The 22,800-nt window shown below is 34.5% G+C and overlaps 1 protein-coding gene across 8 annotated transcripts in view; it reads left to right on the top strand.

Annotated features, from left to right (window-relative positions):
- The window catches only part of CDH12 (cadherin 12), a 1,341,561-nt gene that overhangs the window by 1,179,512 nt on the left and 139,249 nt on the right, over nt 1-22,800 (top strand). For all 8 annotated transcript variants that reach the window (XM_074279079.1, XM_074279078.1, XM_074279081.1 and 5 more), the window contains one exon: nt 22,133-22,252. In XM_074279079.1, coding sequence (XP_074135180.1) covers nt 22,133-22,252 — 120 coding nt within the window. The remainder of the gene's footprint in view (nt 1-22,132; nt 22,253-22,800) is intronic.

The following is a 22,800-nucleotide window of genomic DNA, read 5'->3' on the forward strand; positions in this document are numbered from 1 at the left end:
GCAATAGGAAGGAATATACTTTCTTCTCAGCAGTTCATGGATCCTATACAAAAATTGACCATATACTAGGACATAAAGATCTCAAAATTAAATGTAGGAAGGCAGAAATAATAAATGCCTTCTTCTCAGATCACAATGCAATAAAAGCTACATTCAGTAAAAAGTTAGGAGTAAATAGACCAAAAAGTAATTGGAAACTGAATAATCTCATCTTAAAGAATGATTGGGTGAAAGAGCAAATTATAGAAACAATTAACAATTTCACCCAAGATAATGATAATGATGAGACATCATATCAAAATCTTTGGGATGCAGCTAAAGCGGTAATAAGGGGAAATTTTATATCTTTAGAGGCTTATTTGAAGAAAATTGAGAAAGAGAAGATTAACGAATTGGGCTTACAACTTAAAAGCTAGAAAAAGACCAAATTATAAACCCCCAACCAAAAATTAAACTCGAAATACAAAAATTAAAAGGAGAAATCAATAAAATTGAAAGTAAAAAAACTATTGAATTAATAAATAAAACCAAGAGTTGGTTTTATGAAAAAGCCAATAAAATAGATAAACCTTTGGTAAATCTGATCAAAAAAAAGAAAGAGGAAAATCAAATTGATAGTCTTACAAATGAAAAGGGGGATCTTTCCACCAATGAAGAGGAAATTAGAGAAATAATAAGGAGTTACTTTGCCCAACTTTATGCCAATAAATTTGATAACTTAAGTGAAATGGATGACTTCCTCCAAAAATATAGGCTCCCTAGATTAACAGAGGAGGAGATAAATTGCTTAAATAGTCCCATTTCAGAAAAAGAAATAGAACAAGCTATTAATCAACTCCCCAGGAAAAAATCCCCAGGGCCAGATGGATTCACATGTGAATTCTACCAAACATTTAAAGAACAATTAGCCCCAATGTTATATAAATTATTTGAAAAAATAGGGGATGAAGGAGTCCTACCAAATTCCTTTTATGACACAGACATGGTACTGATACCTAAACCTGGTAGATCGAAAACTGAGAAAGAAAATTATAGACCAATCTCCTTAATGAATATTGATGCTAAAATCTTAAATAAGATATTAGCAAAAAGACTTCAGAAAATCATCTCCAAGATAATACACTATGATTAAGTAGGATTTATTCCAGGAATGCAGGGCTGGTTTAATATTAGGAAAACTATTAATATAATTGACCATATTAATAATCAAATTAATAAGAACCATATGATCATCTCAATAGATGCAGAAAAAGCATTTGACAAAATCCAACATCCATTCCTACTAAAAACTCTTGAGAGTATAGGAATAAATGGATTATTCCTTAGAATAATCAGGAGTATATATTTAAGACCGTCAGTAAGCATAATATGCAATAGAAATAAACTGCAACCTTTCCCAGTAAGATCAGGAGTGAAACAAGGTTGCCCACTATCACCATTACTATTCAATATAGTACTAGAAACGCTAGCCTCGGCAATAAGAGCCGAGAAAGAGATTCAAGGAATTAGAGTAGGAAATGAGGAAATTAAACTATCACTTTTTGCAGATGACATGATGGTATACTTAGAGAACCCCAAAGACTCTGCTAAAAAGCTACTAGAAATAATTCAAAATTTCAGCAAAGTGGCAGGATACAAAATAAATCCACATAAATCCTCGGCATTTTTATATATCACTAACAAAATGCAACAGCAAGAGATACAAAGAGAAATTCCATTCCAAACAAATGTTGATAATATAAAATATTTGGGAATCCATCTACCAAAGAAAAGTCAGGAATTATATGAGAAAAATTACAAAACACTTGCCACAAAAATAAAATCAGATTTAAATAATTGGAAAGACATTCAGTGCTCTTGGATAGGCCGAGCGAATATAATAAAGATGACAATACTCCCCAAACTAATCTATTTATTTAGTGCTATACCAATCAGACTCCCAAGAAACTATTTTAATGACCTAGAAAAAATAACAACAAAATTCATATGGAAGAATAAAAGGTCAAGAATTGCAAGGGAACTAATGAAAAAAAACTCAGAGGAAGGTGGTCTAAGTGTACCTGATCTAAAGCTATATTATATAGCAGCAGTCACCAAAACCATTTGGTATTGGCTAAGAAATAGACCGGTAGATCAGTGGAACAGATTAGATACAAAGGACAAAAAAGGGTACATCTATAGCAATCTAATCTTTGACAAACCCAAAGATTCCAACATTAGGGATAAAAATTCATTATTCGGAAAAAACTGTTGGGAAAACTGGAAATTAGTATGGCAGAAATTAGATATGGATCCACACTTAACACCATATACCAAGATAAGATCAAAATGGGTCCATGATTTAGGCATAAAGAGAGAGATAATAAATAGATTAGAGGAACAGAGGATAATCTACCTCTCAGACTTGTGGAGGAGGAAGGAATTTATGACCAGAGGAGAACTAGAGATCATTATTGATCACAAAATAGAAGATTTTGATTACATCAAACTAAAAAGTTTCTGTACAAATAATACTAATGCAAACAAGATTAGAAGGGAAGTAACAAATTGGGAAAATATTTTTAAAAACAAAGGTTCTGACAAAGGTCTCATTTCCAAAATATATAGAGAACTGACCATAATTTATAAGAAACCAAACCATTCTCCAATTGATAAATGGTCAAAGGATATGAACAGACAATTCTCAGAGGAAGAAATTGAAACTATATCCACTCACATGAAAGAGTGTTCCAAATCACTACTGATCAGAGAAATGCAAATTAAGACCACTCTGAGATACCACTACACACCTGTCAGATTGGCTAAGATGACAGGAACAAATAATGACAAATGTTGGAGGGGATGTGGGGAAATTGGGACACTAATACATTGCTGGTGGAGTTGTGAAAGAATCCAGCCATTCTGGAGAGCAATCTGGAATTATGCCCAAAAAGTTATCAAACTGTGCATACCCTTTGACCCAGCAGCGCTACTACTGGGATTATATCCCAAAGAAATACTAAAGAGCGGAAAGAGACATATATGTGCCAAAATGTTTGTGGCAGCTCTTTTTGTTGTAGCTAGAAACTGGAAGATGAATGGATGTCCATCAGTTGGAGAATGGTTGGGTAAATTGTGGTATATGAAAGTTATGGAATATTATTGCTCAGTAAGAAATGACCAGCAGGAGGAATACAAAGAGGGTTGGAGAGACTTAAATCAACTGATGCTGAGTGAAATGAGCAGAACCAGAAGATCACTGTATACTTCAACAACGATACTGTATGAGGATGTATTCTGATGGAAGTGGAAATCTTCAACATAAAGAAGATCCAACTCACTTCCAGTTGATCAATGATGGACAGAGGTAGATACACCCAGAGAAGAAACACTGGGAGGGGAATGTAAATTGTTAGCACTAATATCTGTCTGCCCAGGTTGCATGTACCTTCGGATTCTAATGTTTATTGTGCAACAAGAAAATGATATTCACACACATGTATTGTACTTAGACTATATTGTAACACATGTAAAATGTATGGTATTGCCTGTCGTCGGGGGGAGGGAATAAGGGAGGGGGGGTAATTTGGAAAAATGAATACAAGGGATAATATTATAAAATATATATATATATAATAAAAAAAATTAAAAAAAAAAAAAAGTGAATGTTGAAAACTATGCATTTTGAAAATAAAAAAAACTATTATAAAAAAAAAAAAAAAAAAAAAAAAAAAAGAATTAATTTACTAAGTTACCTACAAATTCAGATTGTAATAATTCAGATCTTTCAAACTTGTATATTAATATAGCAGTACAGAGGTGATCTGCAGTATTGAAACAAGATTCATGTATTTAAAAAAAAAAAAAAATTAGTTTTACCTTCCCTGTTTAGAAAGGTTTGCAATGATAGCAATAATGAAGTCAGGGTAGCAATTCCTATTTTGAAATAAACATGTGACAAATTCACAATGGTTATTTTCTTTGTCAAAAGGAGGTTTATTTAGAAGAGATTATGATTACAGATAAAATGAAGAGGTAAAATTGTCACTAGGAGTGGCAAGTACAAAATAGATTTAAGAGAGCAATAGGGTTACCAAGGAAAGGAGTTTGAAAAAATCCCTTAAAGGAATATACCATTGACTGGCAGGTTAGATCCATAGAAGAGTTTAATGGTAGTAGTTAACCAAAGTTAGTGACAGTAAGGAGAAAGATGACATTAAAAAGCAGGCATTATGAGGAAGAGAAAGAAAGTACCTCATAAAGAGCTTACTCTTAGAAGGGACTTATCAAAAATCTTCATCATATGCACATTTTTGATAGGGAAATTAACCTTGGAGCTTTCTCAGGGAAGGAGGGGAAGTATGAGGGAAGAATTTGTTAGCTCAGAGGAAGGGATCAAAGAAGATGCAGATAGAATGCATCAGGTAGACCACATACCAGACCTGTCTAAAGATATGCTCATCAATATCTCAAAGATTGTTTAAAGATCCCCAAAGGTTTTAAGGGATAAACAATGGAGACTGATAGTTAAATCCTTACAAATTATTCTATACAAATAGGATAGTCTGGGACTCTGTTATACCTGATAATAGCCAGATGGGTTTCTTCCTGATAAGGGAAGAGAGTAAGCTAAAAGTTCACATCAGGGAGAAGCAATGACCTAGTTATATCAGCATCAAAACTTATACTACAGGCTTAAAGGGCACAGAATAATTTAACATAGGTATAATAAAATATTCTTTTTTTGTTTGATTTCACTTATGAGTCATATTTACTATTTGGAGCAATCAATTATTAGTAAAGTACCACTTCATCCACAGAATATTTATAGCAAGGTGTAATGTTCAGGCTAGCTTTCTGGAGGGCCTTTGGACCAGCCTTGGTCTCAGCAGAATAATCACTATGAGAATAGTCAGGAATAAAGTCCAGCGTCTTTACTGTCTCCTTCAGTTTCCCAGTCTAAACTAGTCTGCTCCACAGTCTCTTCCAGCAGTCTCACAGTCTGATTGTGGCCTGTTTCTTCCAGCAATCTACCAGTCTGCCAATCTCCCCCATAGTGCAGTAGGCAAGAGACCCACCATGAGGATAATCAAAGATAGATTGTCTGTGGCTGACTTTGTTCTCAGTTTAAACACCCTATTACAATTACATCAACTAAGTATATGTATACTAGATAACCATTGTATTATCAATTCCACCTGAGTTAACATCTTGTTTCAAGTATACTTCTCCAAAGTTCCACCCTCTACAGCAAGGCTCAGGATTAATCGGATGGAAATCATTCCTATTCAGAAAGGAAATATCACAGTGGGGAAACTGGGTCAAGAAAATCTCCCCAACCTTTTCTAGGCACAAACATTCATCTATAGGAGTTTCAGGTCATACTTCCTTTGAGCAACTTGTGACATTTTCCTCAAATGATATATTATTGACGTAATCATCTTTCAAACTTGCAATGATTTCATATTACAGTCCCAAGAGATTTTCATCTCAAATAACACAGTTTCACAAATCATAGTTTAGCATTGATATTTTACTAAGGGATATGACCCTTTGCTTTTGCTATTCCTTTCATCAGTATTTGGGGTGACCAGGCCTATAAAAGGGAGACCAAAGCCAGTAAAAGCCTCATTTAAATGGATTATGTTTTCCTAATCAAAGCTTCCTAGCAGAAATTAAGTTTCATAAACCATTTAGTGTTCTTTTTTTAAATATCAAAGAGGGACAGGTCAGACACAATTGAAAGCCATTTGCTCTAGATTTCAAGAAAACTGTAGGAATCTACCCACCTGAAGATTAAATTTGTCTCCACCAGTAGTGTGTGGAGCGGGAGAAAATGTGAACTCTTGGCCCACCTCCTTATTAAAATCAGGATTGCTAGGGAAATTCCTAATGATATTCATTCAGGCAAATAAGAAGAAATACTCACTGAAGGATTCCCTCCCTTCCCTCTAGCCCTCAATCTTCCGCTTCTTACAAAATGGAGATAAACTAGTAAGATCCCAGGCCCCTGCTAATACAGGATATCTTGCTAAGATAATTGTCTCTGCTGTCTAAATAGAGATTGCAAAGATAAACAAAGATTTAAAAAAAGGAAGGAGACTTTTTGTTTATTTACTTTCTGGTTGGTACAAATCTATGGTATATAAACTAATTTGACATCACAATTTGTAACCAATATTTATTATCTCATTATAAACCTCCAAATTATAGTTCAGTTAAGAGTTTGAAGTTTCAGCAAGAGCAATTCCAGAATGTAATTATTTTCTGTATTTCTAATGATTGATTTTTATACCAAGATGAGTTTAAATTGTAGGAAAAAAGGGATATTAAGTCTTAGTGACTTTTGTTCCAGAGGCCTGACATATCGTTATAACTTATTGCAACAACATAAGAATAATAATTATTGTATCAAAGTGAATGAGCAGCTCTAGAAAGGGCTTACTTTGCCTTAGTTTGGCCTCAGGGTAGAGTCTTATCAGGACATTTAAATGGAAGGAGGTGAGGTGAGAGGGTTGAGGAATTGATTACATATTGTGATAATTAAAAAAATTATAAAAAACAGATGGCTGTTGTTTAGATTCATGGGTATAGAGTGCTTTACTTTTAGTCAACATTTGGGAAAACAAGTTGTAAAGTGGAGGATTGGAAGAAACTCCAGAATGCCATGAGATCATAAATCCATTTTAAGTTTTGAGTTTTGGGATCTATAATCTTATCTTCCAGCCCTTCTCCTCCCTCCTCCCAGTAAGTAGTGCTATCCCCGGAGAGAAGAGGCACTAAGGGAAAAAAGTTTGCTGCCTCTGTACTCAGTCTTCCATAAAGAGCACTACAATGACAAAACATTTTCCCTAACCTTCAAACTGGGAGGGTGGTGTGCAATATCTCAATGAGTCATTTTGCTAAGAGCACAAAAGAAAATGGTGGTATTTAGCCTGAAAAGGGAAAAAAAAAAGTAGGAGAGGAGAATGTTTATTTTTAAGTATGTAATAAGGTTAATTTCACTACCAAACTTGCTTTATTAGCTTTGGATGGAAAGCCAAACCCTACTTTTCCTAACTTCTCCCTAAAATGATCCTGGCCATGACTTTTTCTTTATATATAAAGCAGCAGAAAAATTGTCCAAGTTTTTATTCCAGAGAGAAGTTTTCTGCTTTTTAAACCTTCACTCACCACTTATATCTGCTTATTCAAAGTCCAAGCATTGCCTAGGGCAAATGAAATGGATTGGATTCACTTTATTTAATTTATCTATGCTATTTGGGAGATTATAAAAGTTATTAGCCAATCAAAACTAATTGAAAGTCTTTCATTTGATTCCAGCCCAGAGCCTGGAGAAAGGGTGTACCTTTGGACTAGGATTTGAACCTTTGTCCTTTTGTTAAATCTCTGTATACAAGAAGCTATTCATTTGATTTTATTTAGTAGTTCCCACCTCTGCAGATTAGTGATATAAACTGAGATCTTTTGGAGGAAAATGGTATAAATTGAGTTCCCTTTAACCTTTGGGGGTCCCTGAAACTGCATCCCCCTTTTGGGGGGAAGGGTGTTCCTGAGCCTCAAACACCTTTCCCAGACAACACCCTTCCCAAGTTAAATGGTCTCATTCAATTGGAGATCTTGGCCAGGGGCATTACCAACCTCTATTGAATTGGAAATTAGTCCCTCAAATTGCTCCCTGCTGGGGGGAATGGGAAAACCCCAAAAAAGTCTCAGAAAACTAAACAAAAGGTGACTGAACCCCGAATCTTTGCTAATTCCTAATCAGGAAGGCCCACTAATAATGATATTTTCTTCTCTGTGCAAACCCATCTCTGCAAAACTATCCTGCCAGGATTCTTTGCTCACTAAGAAAGCTATCTTCTTAGTGAAAATAAATTCCCTTTTGCCATACAGATTTCAGGTTTGTGAATTCTTTCCCAAAGGATCTGGGCATCGAACAGAGGGGATCTCTTACCCTCAATTCTCACACCTCATCATTAGGGCATATAGGACTCAAAGTAATTAAAGGCCAATGGATATATTTTTAAAATCTGGCATTAGCCATCATTAAATTGTTAAGTAAATTAGGAATTATGTACAGGTTAAAACATTGATAAAATTTGGAATAAATCTCTGCTGTCCTGGGCAAGGAAAGAAAGGGTATATTGGAGTGGGGGGAGTTAAGAAACCTGCCTTTCTCAATCTTCAAGATTCAAAAATTCAACCAGCCTTAGTCTTTTCTTGGTACACCTCTCATCAAAGTCCTGGTTGCTTAAAAATCCTTCTTTCTATTCAGTTTTCATTTCCATGCCCTTCATAGATTCCAATTGAGTCCCTTGCTCAGGATCTGTCAGTCTCCCCCTCTCTCCCTCCATCAGCACTCCTGTTAAGAAGTGCACACCTAAATGCAAAAGCCTCCACAACTGTGAATCATAGCAAACTTGAAGGAACTGCAAATCAGTCTTTATTGATGCAAATGTTGCTTGGTAATTGGGAATGAAATAAACTGGAGGCAAGAGTGAAGAGGAGAGAGGTCAGAGAATGAATGTAACTGCCTCTTAGTCTTCTTGTATCATCATCCTCTCACATGAAGAGAATATTTTGCTGGTCATAATTAGATACCCAGCAGCCTCTAGCAGGTGGCTCCCATAACACCCAAAAGCCACTAGTAGGTTGCTACCATAACAATTCCTACCTTCCGCCAACCCCTTCCAGAATCAATGGCATCTAAACTCCAAGTCCATTCTGCAACATCCATTCTCTGGTCAATGGTCTGGATTACATTTCCCAGAAGCTTATACAGACAGTGTCTGGATATTCCATTTGACTATCAGCCTGCTCCCAAAGCCTGTCATACATATCTGAAGAACTGCCATGTGGATGACATATTATAATTTTTTCACCCCAATTGACCCCTAACATGGAACAATCAGTTGGAATTATCAAAAAAGAATAATGACTTCCTACTGTGGGTTGTGGAATAAATGACTTTCCTCATTAGAATTATAGTAGCAGTAACGTAGTGATGACATTACTAATTGTTGAGAATGTTGAAATATTTCTTTTTAAAAGTATAGATTGTTTAAGCTAGGAAACTAGGTGGAGCAGTAGTTAAGAATACTGGACTTGGAATAAAGAAAACGAGTTTAAATCCTTCCTGGGACATTTACTAGCTGTGACTGAGGGTAAGTCATTTCTACTTATGTGATCATTATGAGATTCTCAGAATTTTTTTTTTTTAATTTTTTATTTTATTTTATAATTATAACATTTTTTGACAGTACATATGCATGGGTAATTTTTTACAACATTATCCCTTGCACTTACTTCTATTCAGATTTTTTCCCTTCCTCCCCCAACCCCCTCCCCCAGATGGCAAGCAGTCTTATATATGTTAAATATATTACAGTATAATTTAGATACAATATATGTGTGTAGAACCGAATTTTTTGTTGCACAGGAAGAATTGGATTCAGAAGGTAAAAATAACAGTTTACATTCATTTCCCAGTGTTCCTTTTCTGGATGTAGCTGGTTCTGTCCATCATTAATCAATTGGAATTGGATTAGCTCTTCTCTATGTTGAAGAAATCCACTTCCATCAGCATACATCCTCGTACAGTATTATTGTTGAAGTGTATAATGATCTTCTGGTTCTGCTCGTTTCACTCAGCATCAGTTGATGTAAGTCTCTCCAAGCCTCTCTGTATTTCTCCTGTTGGTCATTTCTTATAGAACAATAATATTCCATAACATTCATATACCATAGTTTACCCAACCATTCTCCAATTGATGGACATCCATTAATCTTCCAGCTTCTAGCCACTATAAAAAGGGCTGCCACAAACATTTTGGCACATACAGGACCCTTTCCCTTCTCTAGTAGTTCCTTGGGGTATAAGCCCAGTAGTAGTATGGCTGGGTCAAAGGGTATGCACATTTTGATAACTTTTTGGGCATAATTCCAGATTGAGATTCTCAGAATTTAAAAAAAAATGAGCATCAGGGAGGGGCTTGTCAGTTCTGCAAATTTAAACTATTGGTATTGTCTTCAGTATCTGTTTCAGACAATGTGCCCTAATATTCTTCCTTGTGAACTTCAAACTCTCAGATTTCTTTTCAAATATGATTTATTAATTGCATTTTCCTTCTCTTTCATTTCCCTGTAGTTCAACCTCCCCTTCCACCAATTTTAGAAGGTTTTTCATTTTTCATTAAGTTTCTGTTTGCCAGTAAATCTGGCATGATTTTTACATAAAATTTCAAAAAAGTTTACTTGTGCTTTCACAAAGATATGTTTGTACAGTAAAATATTACAGTGTAATACTATATATTATATGTAATATGATATATGTATATATATATATATATAAATTACAGCATAATACTGTACTACAAGTAAATCTTCTGGGATTGACTCTGATTTTCCTAGCAAGGGTGAAACCAGAACAGTATGTTACTGACCTATATTTAATTCATTTATCATAGGCTATCACTATTAAGCCCTAGGTCTTCATTCATTATGTACTGTCATTATCAATACAATCAATAGGATTGCCCTATAAGTTTGTATAGGTAGTATTATTAGGTCAGAGATTTAGAGAAAATTTTTTTCTACTTAAGTCTCTTCTGGGAAATTCTTTAGTGACTATTATTTTCAGCACTTGACCACTACCAAAAGGTCATATATATATAGAATATAATTCTCACTGAATGAGGAAACATTGTTGGCCTATGTTTGTGAAACACGTTTTGTAAAAGTGGATTTCTCAGCTCTGATACTTATTGGTACTTCTGTTCAAAGATGCTACTACAATCTAAATTGTGGCATTCTCAGTTGTAGTATTTATTTCTAAATTTTAGATAGCACTTCATATTTGTATTCTTTCCTGAGTAATTTTCTAAGCAAGACTCGTGATAGTAAAAATGAGCGATAAACTAGTGCTTCTGGAATCTGTGATTTTTACAATATGCATACTACCTTCACTTAACACAGAACATAGTCCTTCGTGATTTAGTGGATAATTTAAGAGAGCAATTAGGGCACACATTACTTGACCTTATAGTCAACCTTGTGATCATCTCCAAACTTAGCTTGGTTGGTGCTCAGGTGACAGGTACATATAATATAGTCTATTTCTCTGATCATGGTAAGAGACCCTTTCCAACTCTAAAGCACAAACTAGACCTTATGTTCCAAAGATAGAATTCTTCAGAGTTCAGGGTCATGTCCACAATGAAGCATTGGGGCAGAGATCAGTGGAAGACATGACAAATATTGGGAAGAAAAATCATTCAGAAACTAACAGAATATTTATAGAATTACCACAGGATTAAGGAGAAGGTTGAGTTAATGAATGCTTAGAATAGATGTAATAGCCATTAATTCAGTATATGGTTACCAGCTCCATTATTCTATTAATCTTATGTGACAGGGGTATTTTGAGCATGTTAGTGGTGCATGCCCATAAGCACTGTTTAAGTTATTCATCTTCTGTTTCTGTAATGAATTTATAAAAATTCAGTAGGCTGTGAGATGTTCTGAAGACTGAGGGTCTTCTATACATGAACTGAGATAGTATGCTTTCCTGAATGCCAAAACATTCAAATAATGAAAGGAGGATATACTGAATCATAAAATCAATCAAAAACTTGATCTGGTACTAGTTTTCATCAGCAATTGTCATCCTCTGCTAGAACCAATATTTCCCTGAAGCACCTTCTTTCCTTTTACCTACAGTAGGAGGAGGAAGCATGGTCTAAAAAAAGCTAAAGATTATCTTTGGACCTAGTCAGCTTCAGGTTTCCTGATGCATCTTCCTGGTCATTGAAAGGAATAAAAAAGTCCTAGCATGATGAATTCTAGGCCCCTTGACCTTTTTGGATTTCTGAAGACCTTGTGAATTACCATGTTCTTAAATAATATTTCATCCCCTGATCACCAGGCAGATTTCTAAATAGAAACAAAAGGGGTAGAAGGAGGTAGAACTACATCCAGAAAAGACAAGTGTGAATGTATCCTTCCTGAATATATTTTGTGAATGTATCCTTCCTGAATATATTTGCTGGGTTAGGGCAAAGTAGGCTTCCTTTTGTTAACTATTGACTTGCAACTTTTCATTTCAATATCAAAACTGAACAAGTTGACATCTGATATTAGAACTGCTCCTACATTATAAAAGAAGTTTGACCAGATTTGTCTAGTTCTTGGTCCTTTTGCGACCTCCATAGAAAGACACAGACTACTAAAGAGTTTCTGCTCTCTCAAAAACATAAGGATTAGTCACAATGTGAGAATCACAACATCCAAATCCAGTGATTCAGAGGAATGAACCTCAGAGGATAGCAAGTACAATCTGGTCATTAATAAGAATTTTCTCTAGAATATCCTTAACAGGCTGCAAGTTGAGGAAACATGAAATATATCTTTAGGCAATCAATTCTAGTTTGAAGAAGTTCTAATTTTTAGGAAGGCGATTTTAATTGTCGAACTTTTCTTCTTTACTGCTTTGACCCATTAATTCTTATTATTTCCTCTGGGACCATGCCTAAAGTGTTAAATCTCTTTTCTCTATAAAAAGTCAGCAAATGCTTGAAGATCATTATTACTAATTCTTTCCCTGCCCAAAGTCTCTTCCCTTCCAGGCTAAAATGTCTATACTTATTTTGTTTAGTCCTTGTAAAGGATGTTCTCTTTCACCATCCTTGTCATTGTTTTCTGGATATATATTAATGTGGTGTCCAGAAATGAACGCAGAATCCCAGATATAATCTTGGCAGGGAAGATAATATATAGTGGGGCCATCACTGCCACCACTTATTTTCTACATTATGATTTTGCAACTATGATAGTGTTATCATTTTCTTTTGTATTTGCTTTGTTATTATATGACTTCATAAGGAAATCTCACTCCACTAAAACCCCAAAGATCTTTTTTTCTCATGAAATGTTTCTAAGCCACTTCTCCCCTGATGGTTATGAAATTAATATTTTTATTCCAAATATAAAAGATAACACATATTTCTAATAAAGTTTATATTATTTAAGCTAGTTCATCATTCTAGTCTAAGAGCTTTGAGATTTCTTGACTTCTCTCTTTTGCCTCCCTATAGTTTATTTGCTATTGTGTTCTTTTTGAATAAGGTCCTATGATAGCTATACTTCAGACATGAGTCATCATTTCATCATATAATAGGGCAACAGATTAGTTCATTAGTTCAAAGTTAACTTCCTCAAACGATATCATTCATACAATTTACTACTTTACCTACCTCAGAATCCTACAGAGATGAGCAGGTTATGAAGCAGCAAATACAGATGTACTGGGAGCTTTCATCAAACCCTGTACATAAGTAGCTCAGGCCATAAGGTTGATTTCTCATTGGACTAAATCAACAATGTGATTAGGCAGCCCTCAGGGTACATGAGCTCATCTCCTGACATGAGAAATGGGTTAGAAAAGGTTCCCTAAAATTGCCTAGTTCACCTAACAATCTACACTATGGTCAACCCCCCCCCCAAAAAAAAAATTATAATAACTTTTGTGAAGATGAAGGGTGAGTTCACCCTTAGTATATGAAATGTATTTACACTTTTGGATAACAAGAAATCCAATACACTTGAAAAATAAATAGCTCTTGTTGTGAGAGAATTGAACAAATATTGTAACCAAATAGGCTGGCAAATCAAGGCCAATTTACTAAAGTTGGAGTTGGATACATAGTTTTGTTTGTTTGTTTGTTTTGTTTTGTTTTCTGGAAAGGCTATAGTGATGCAGGAATCTAGTTATTAAGCTTTTATACTTACCAGAAAGAGTGAATGACAACTTCATAAAATGTGATTGTCACTTTTAGGAATGTACCACACTGGCCACTTCAGGTCATATGTTCTAACCATGACAAACCTTGATGAGATTAAAGCAAAATTTTATGAAGACCCAGAAACCCTCATAATCAATGTGCCAAAAGAAGATATGCTTGCAATTCTAGGTAACATTAATGCCATGGTACATACCATGATATTAGACATGACAAGGAATTATTAGGAGGAATCAAGTCAGAGACAGTAATAGCAATGATCATTTACTGCTATAGAGTTGTGCATTTTATGACCTTCTTATGTCCAACATTGTCTTCTGTTTTCCTAAATGTAATAAACTATCATGGATGCACCTCTACAGCAAACACTGACATTGTACAGATTACATCATTGTAAGTAAAAGATACTAGCAGAATATGAGAGTAACAAAGTGGTAGTGTCCTGGACTAAACCTCTCCAAGTCAAACATTCATATTCATCAAAAGCAGAGACCCAAGGCAAAGACAACTACCAGAAAAATTAATGTCAACAGATTAGATTAGAGAAGTTCTCTGACTTTGAAGAATTTATTACTGATTTGGGGAGAAAACTAAGCTAATGAATGGCTGATAATGCTTAAGCAGGAAAGAAGAGGGCAGCTTTCAAAGATTTGTTGTATTGAACCAAATTTATTTATCCAGACCAGGTAACTTGCAAAGATCAAGATTGGTTTGAAGAAAATGATAGAAAAATACAAAATCTTCTAAATGAAATATGAAAACTCCACAGAGTTTGGCAGCAGGATAATTCATCTTTCCCTAAGAAGGCACTATTTAAGTCAAAAGGGAAGTGAAAGTGAAATTTAGAGAGATTCAGCATTCTTTGCTCAGTAAGAAGGAAGATGAATTTTACACTGATATTAACAATACAAAGTGCTTTTATGATAGCTTGAAGGATATTTTATGGGCCAAAGACTTATGATGCATTTCAACTACTCAGTACAAATTGAGCCTGATTATTGATAAGGACATAATCAAGGAGAAATGGGTTGAACACTTCTATAGTGTTCTCTCTCTCTCTCTCTCTCTCTCTCTCTCTCTCTCTCTCTCTCTCTCTCTCTCTCTCTCTTTTTTTTTTTTTTTCTGAGGCTGGGGTTAAGCGACTTGCTCAGGGTCACACAGCTAGGATTTGAACTCGGGTCCTCCTGAATTCAGGGCTGGTGCTCTATCCACTGCACCACCTAGCCGCCCCTATAGTGTTCTCTACAGATTGTCATCAGCCAGTGCTCAAGCCATTGACTATATACTTCAGTTTAAAGTCAACCATTCTTTAGCCAAACTTCCAACTGAAGAAGACATTTTGAATGCCATGTAATTTCTCTTAGGTAACAAGCCACCTGATGCTGATTCTGTTACACCTGAGATTTTATTAGTCAGGAAGTCCATTGCTCATATAAAAGCTAGCTGATTTTTTTTTTTTTTTGGCAAGGCAATTGGGGTTCAGTGACTTGACCAGGGTCACACAGCTACTAAGTGTAAAGTGTCTGAGGTTGGATTTGAACTGAGATCCTCCTGATTTCAGGGCCAGTTTTCTAGCTACTGCACCATTTAGTTGCCCCTGCTGGCTGAAATTGTTCAGGTTATGTGGCAAGAGGAGGTTATCCACCATTAGTTTAAGGATACCGTCACTGCCCATCTCAATAAGGGTAGAAGAAATAGATTGTCCTGTTCAATGAGGGGTTGGGTGGATTGCATATCTCTCAGTCATTGCCAATTTTTTTTTCCCCCAAATTCCTTAATATGATGATCCTTAACCTGGAAAATGATCATCTACCAGAGAGCCAGTATAATTTCAGAAAGGGCTGAAGAGTGGTCAATATGGCAGTTGTAACCTCTCAACTTCAGAAGAAATACCAAGAGTAAAACAGAGATCTATGAACTACATTTGTTTATTTAACTAAGACCTTTGATATGTCAGCCATGAGGGCTTGTGGAAGATCATGGAAATATTTGGTTGCTTGGAAAAGTTCATCATTTCATATCAGTTCCATGACAGCATGCTAGCTTAGATTCTGGATAATGAATGATGCTATCAAACTTCCCCATTCACTAATAGAGTGAAGTGAAGTTTTATGCTTACTTCTTTAACTTTTCTCATGATGTTTTCAGCAACAGTTTTGGATGCTTTCAATGAGAATGAAAGTGTCATCAGGGTCAATTACTGCATTGATGGTACATTATTTAACTTGAAAAGGCTACAAGTCAAGACTGATATGGAAGGAGAGTTGTTACATGACTTTTTATTCACAGGTAATTATGCATTCAATGCAACTTCTGTGGGTAAGATGTAACAAAGTATGGATAAGTTATCTACTGCTTCTGTTAATGTTGGCCTAAAAAATTAACAGGAAGAAAAGAAACATTCTCTATTAGATACCACCACATATCATCCATATGTGTAACCATAGGATATATAGCAAGTGGAAAAATTCAGAATGTAGTAAACAAGTTCAGTTACTTTGGCAGTATACTTTCAAGGGATATATAGTTAGATAAAGTTAAAATATACATTGCCAGAGCTAGTTCAGTATTTTGGAGTCTTTGAAGCAAAGTGTGGGATAGAAAAGGTATTAGACTGCTTCTCAAAGTTTAGGAGTACAGAACTATTGTACAGATCTTAAATCTGCTTGTGCTGCCTATGAAACCTGGACAGTATACCAATTACATGTCAAGAAACTGAATGACTTCTATTTGAATTGTCTTAGGAAGAATCTGAGGATTATCTGGAAAGTTGAGTTTCTGAACACTGCTGTACTTTCTTGAGCTAATGCCAAATATTCAAATTCTACTGTAGAGAGTGCAGCTCTGATGAATTGTCCATGTTATTTGAATGCCAACCAGGTCACCTGTTATAGCTTATATTTAAACTTTGCCTCTTTGTGTTTTTTCTTTGTTTTCTTCTTGAATTATTATTTCTATTCTTTTATTTCACCCTCCTTAATAATCTGTGGAATAAGTATATATAGATATGTATATATATATATATATGTATGTAATCTTTTCACTTAAAATAGATAGGAGACTAACAGACTTTATACTGAAGAAAAAGACTCTAAAATCATTTGGCTAACTACTTTGGCAAATTATTGTTAGCCATGTTTAATTATGGAACTAAGATCTGAAACCATTTAGGAAAGCATTGTCAGTTTTCCTCAAGACTGTAAAATAGTGTGGTTTGTTTTTCACTTAATAGTGTTTTTTTTTTTTTTTTTTTTTTTTTTTGTTTTTTTTTTTCTAATTACAAGTAAAGATAGTTTTCAACACTGATTTTTTGTAAGGGTTTAAGTTCTACATTTTCCACCTTCTTTCTTTATCTTCTCCCTCCCCAAGACAATAAGCAATCTGATATAGGTTATACATAAATGATCATTTTAAACATATAAATCCATGTTAGTTATATTGTGAAAGAGAAATCAGAACAAAAGGGGAAAACTACAAGAAAAAAACAAACAAAAAAAAAAAACAAACCAAAACAAAACAAAAAGTCTGTAGTTTTTTTTTCTGAATGCAAATGGCATTTCCTATTCCAAATCTATTGGAATTACCTTAGTTCACTATTGCTGAGAACTAAGTCTATCACATAGTTGAGCATCATGTATCATGCATCATTGTTATCATGTACAGTGTTGCCCTGATTCTGCTCACTTCATTCAGCATCAATTCATGTAAGTCTTTCCAGGCTTTTCTGGAATGAGCCTGCTCATCATTTCCTATGGAATAACAGTCTTCCATTACATTCATATACTATAAATTATTCTTTCCCCCAAATTAATGGGCAATTTTTAGTACTTTGCCCATTACAAAAACTGCCACAAACTTTTTTGAGTACATGAGGGCTTCTTTCTCTTCTTTCTGGATTTATTTGGGATATAGATCTAATAATGGAACTGACAGATCAAGAGTATGCACATTTTTATAGCCTTTTGAGCATAGTTCTCAATTGCTCTCCAGAATGGCTGGATCAGCACAACTTCATCAATACTATATTAGTATCCCAGTTTTTCCACATCCTCTCCAACATTTATCATTTTTTCCCTTTCATCTTAGTTAATCTAACAGGTAGGCAGTAACTCAGAGTTGTTCTAATTTGCATTTCTCTAATCAATTGTGTTTTAGAGCATTTTTTCAAATCATTATAAATGACTTTAATATCTTCATCTGAAAACTGCCTATTCATAGCCTTTGATTATTTAGCAGTTGGGGAACAATTTGTATTCTAATAAATTTGACTCAATTTTCTATATATTTTAGAAATGAGGCCTTTATCAGAAACACTGGATATACATTTTTTCCCCATCTTCCTGTTTCCCTCTTACCTAGACTGCATTGGTTTTGTTTTTAAGAAAACGTTTTAATTTAATATAATCAAAATTTTTCATTTTGTATTTCTAGATTTTGTTTGGTATAAATTCCTTTATTCTTTAAATATCTGACAGGTAAACTATTATTTGCTCTTCTAATTTGCTTATCATATCACCCCCTGTGACTAAATCATGAACCCATTTTGATCTTGTCTTGGTATAAGATAGAAGATGTTGGTCAATGCCTACTATTTTCCAGTTTCCTCAGAAATTTTTGTCAAATAGTGAGTTCTTATCCCTGAAGCTGGAATTTTTTGGGTTTATCAAACAATAACTTACTATAGTCACTGGCTATTGTGTCTTAGAGAATAGTTTCTTCAGCTGTCTGTATTTAATAACTCTAAGCTAGGTAGAAGGAAGCCAACAGAAGAGAATCTAACTTCATTTCTCAACACTCCTTTGATTTGAGTCCCCTCTCCATTATCCCTCCCACTCCTTCAAACTCACCCTTGAAAAGTTATAACTAGGAAACTCATTATTATTAATATGCCAGGTTCATGATAGGCACTTAACAAATGGGTATGGTATAATATGTAATGGTATGATGTAATGTAAATCAACTTTCAATAAAAAATTAGCTTTAACCATTCATCTTATTTCTCTTTGTTTCTGATCTCCAAATGTCTACCTATACTTTCTCATGTGATTTACTTTTTCTTTTCCATTATAAAGGGAAAGCTTTGCAAGATTACATAATAGTTTACCCGATGGAGTGAAAGAGAAGCATTCCATATCCCATAGCAGGGAAATATCCCAGTTCTTATGATTCTGTCTTAGCCTTTGAAATCTCACTTATGGTTAGAAATGACTTTTATTTTTTTATTAATTTTATAATTATAAATTTTTTGACATTATATATGCATGAGTAATTTTTTTTATAACATTATCTCTTGTATTCATTTTTCCAGATTTTCCCCTCCCTCCCTCTACTCCCTCCCCTAGATGACAGGCAATCCCATACACATTACATGTGTTATAGTATAACCTAGATAGAATATATATGTGTGTAAATCCAATTTTCTTGTTGCACGTTAAGTATTGGATTCCGAAGGTATAAGTAACCTGGGTAGATAGACAGTAGTGCTAATATTTTACATTCAATTCCCAGTGTTCCTTCTCTGGGTGTAGCTGTTTCTGTCCATCATTGATCAGCTGGAAGTGAGTTGGATCTTCTTTATGTTGAAGATATCCACTTCCATCAGAATACATTTTCATACAGTATTGTTGTTGAAGTGTATAGTGATCTTCTGGTTCTGTTCATTTCACTCAGCATCAGTTCATGCAAGTCTCTCCAAGCCTTTCTGAATTCATCCTGCTGGTCATTTCTTACAGAGCAATAATATTCCATAGCCACTACGAAAAGAGCTGCTACAAACATTTTGGCACACACAGGTCCCTTTCCCCTCTTTAGTATTTCTTTGGGATATAAGCCCAGTAGTAGCACTGCTGGATCAAAAGGTATGCTCAGTTTGATAACTTTTTGGGCATAGTTCCAAATTGCTCTCCAGAATGGTTAGATTCTTTCACAACTTCACCAACAATGCATCAGTGTCCCAGTTTTCCCACATGCCCTCCAACATTCATCATTATTTGTTCCTGTCATCTTAGCCAATCTGACAGGTATATAGTGGTATCTCAGAGCTGTCTTAATTTGCAAGAAATTACTTTTCTTAGAGATGACAAAAGATTATTATCATGCTATTACCTCAATGTCTTCTGACATGACTTTGAGAGCTATATCAGCTTCCTTGCTATTTCTTGCACATTATACTACCTCTCCAATCTCTATGCCTTTGCATTGGCTGTCCTTCATGTCTGAAAGGATTTTCCTTCTCATTTCTATTTCTAGCAGAAGATTTTTTTCAAGTCGTACTTTTCCCTCTATAATTGTCTTCAATTATTTCTGCATATATTTTGGATGTATTTAACTTTTTACATGTTACCTTCTCCATTAAAATATGAGCTATTTGAGGTCAGGGACTACTTTTGTCTTTCTTTGAATCTACAGCATTTACTATAGTGCCTCCATACAATAAGTATTTAGTAAACGCTTGCCTAACATTTGGTGGCTAATGATAAGAATTTTCTCCAGACAAAATACTTTTCAAGTTGCTTTCTCTTGGTCCACATCATAACTTCGACTCAATTTGTTGTTGTTGCTTTTTACAACAGGTTGATCTGCTGTCTAGAATTGTGTGGCATTTGCAACTTCTGCTAAGGGCTCTGGCACCTATTAGAAACCTACTGTTTAATTCTGTACTGAAGGTCTATGTGTTTCCTTTGCCTTTAGACACTATGAACTGGAATCAATTCAGAGTTAGTCATTGTTCTCAAACTGTTTATTATGTATTTCCTCCTGCCTCTGAGCAACCCATTATCTGTATAATTTAGTTTCCTTTAACTTTTTCTAGGCATTTAACCAGAAGAGGAGTTAGTAGAGTTAGGGATAGGGATAGCCTACACATACACATACGCACACATACACACACACACACACACACACACACATCATATTAAACATCATATTAAATGATCATATTAAAACACTAAAACACATATTAAAATAAAAACATATTGATACATACTAAAAAATTAAAGTTTCCCACTTTTTTTTTTTTTACAAGGAAATAGCTTTAAAAGCCCTACCTAAATTTAAAGACATAATTTCTGGACAATTTAATCATTTTATTGATAATGTCAGCAATTTAATAAAATGTTGACCATTTGGCCACCTCTCTCTTAGACCAAAGACAGTCATAGTAAGTGACTCATGATTTTTATGCCCTTCAGTGAACACATATTCTCTAGGTGGTAATCAATTCTGATTGGTTAACAATTAATGAGAGAAAGAATATTACAATGAGAGGCTGGATCTGAACTTTGAGTTTATCATTTACTTCTTAAGTTAAATCCAGCCTTGGAAAACTACTAAAAGAGTTTAGACACACCCAAATCTGAGGAGAGTTCAATGACTGCATCACCAGGGAGAAATCTGGGTAGAGGAGAAGATTATCTTAACTATCAGCTTCTCAGGTCTTAAAATGAAAATCAAAGGAGAAAAAAAAGGGAAAATTTGAATATCCCTAAACCATTGGTTCCTAATAATAATTTCTCTCAATTATAAAAGATCATTAAGTTGTAGATCTTTGAAATCTATTAATAACATTGGCATGAATCCTTAACACTTCCTATGTTAATATGATGAGTTAATTTGTCTGCAACTGCTCTAAAAATGCTAGTGATAATTCCTATAATCAAAAATTTAATTATAATAAATGAACATATCTCCCTTTATAAAAATAGATAATAAAAAAAAATTGTACGTGATATAGCTAGGTAGGCCTAAATATTTTCTGTCAGAATCCAAGATTACCCCTCTCTTTTTTGAAATTCTGTTTTCCAGAGCTAAAGCTCAGTGAACAAGTGTTGTGCTCTGAATTTGTCATGACAATAATCCCTTGTACTCTGGATGAACTTTGCTGCAACTAAATCATAGAAATGGTGGTCCTTGAGCTCAGGCAAGCACCAACAGGACCAGAAATAAAACCCTGCCATGAATGGACTTTTTGTCATTAGATAACCTTTCTTCACTGTTGATCTTGTGCCTCACCATTGTTGTTATGCTACACTATTTCTATATCTAGCTACAAATATATAAATTAAGGTTTAGCCACACACTGCCTTGAGTCTCCTACAAGAGGAAACCCTGACACATATGTCTAACCAATTTCTCTGTCTCAATAGAATAAAGAAAGCTTTTGCTTTTAACCTGTGTGATCTTTGGTATTTTTGCAGTTGAGTGGTTACAAAACCTCTGGTCATTTGTTATGAGAATTGACATTTCTTTCACTCTTGACCTTTGGCATTGTGGAATACCCTAATTCAACCAAACTGAAGTCAGAGTAGACAGAATAGAGATTAGAATGTTCAATTGTCTTATCTTCTTTTTTCTAGGTGCATATGTGCTTCAGGTAAAAGCTACAGATGCAGATGATCCAACCTATGGAAATAGTGCCAGAGTGGTTTATAGCATCCTTCAGGGACAACCTTATTTCTCTATCGATCCTAAGACAGGTAAATATTTTATCAGTGAAAACATTATCATCACCCTTTCAAAAGTTTAAACATTAATTAAACTTTGGCACAGAGTTGCATTATCTTGTGTAGCAATAAAGAATCTGGGTGGTACAATTGAACTCTAGAAGTCAGTATCTTTCATTAATAAGCCATTTCTTATTGTTTCTTTTTATGGTTCTAAACTGGTATGAGTAAGCAATTATTTGGCTTAAATATATAAAATCTAACACATGAAATCTTTAAAAAGAATATTGTATACATAGAAATATATATATATGTATATATGTATGTGTATATAAAATACACCTACATACATGGGTGTATAATTTTAGGTCTCCTTTGTTTCTTGTCATTTAATAACATCAGCAACAGTAAAAATAGTTGACATTTACATATTACATTCAGTTTTACAAAATACTTTACATGCATTGTCTCATTTGAACCTAAGATAGTTATCTGATGAGATGGTTTACATGAGTGTTATTTTCCCAAATTTAAAATGAATAAACTAGGGCTCAGCTAAAGCTGCTAAAAGTCAGAGGTGA

Source organism: Sminthopsis crassicaudata, chromosome 1 (assembly GCF_048593235.1).
Source record: "Sminthopsis crassicaudata isolate SCR6 chromosome 1, ASM4859323v1, whole genome shotgun sequence".
Taxonomy (NCBI): domain Eukaryota; kingdom Metazoa; phylum Chordata; class Mammalia; order Dasyuromorphia; family Dasyuridae; genus Sminthopsis; species Sminthopsis crassicaudata.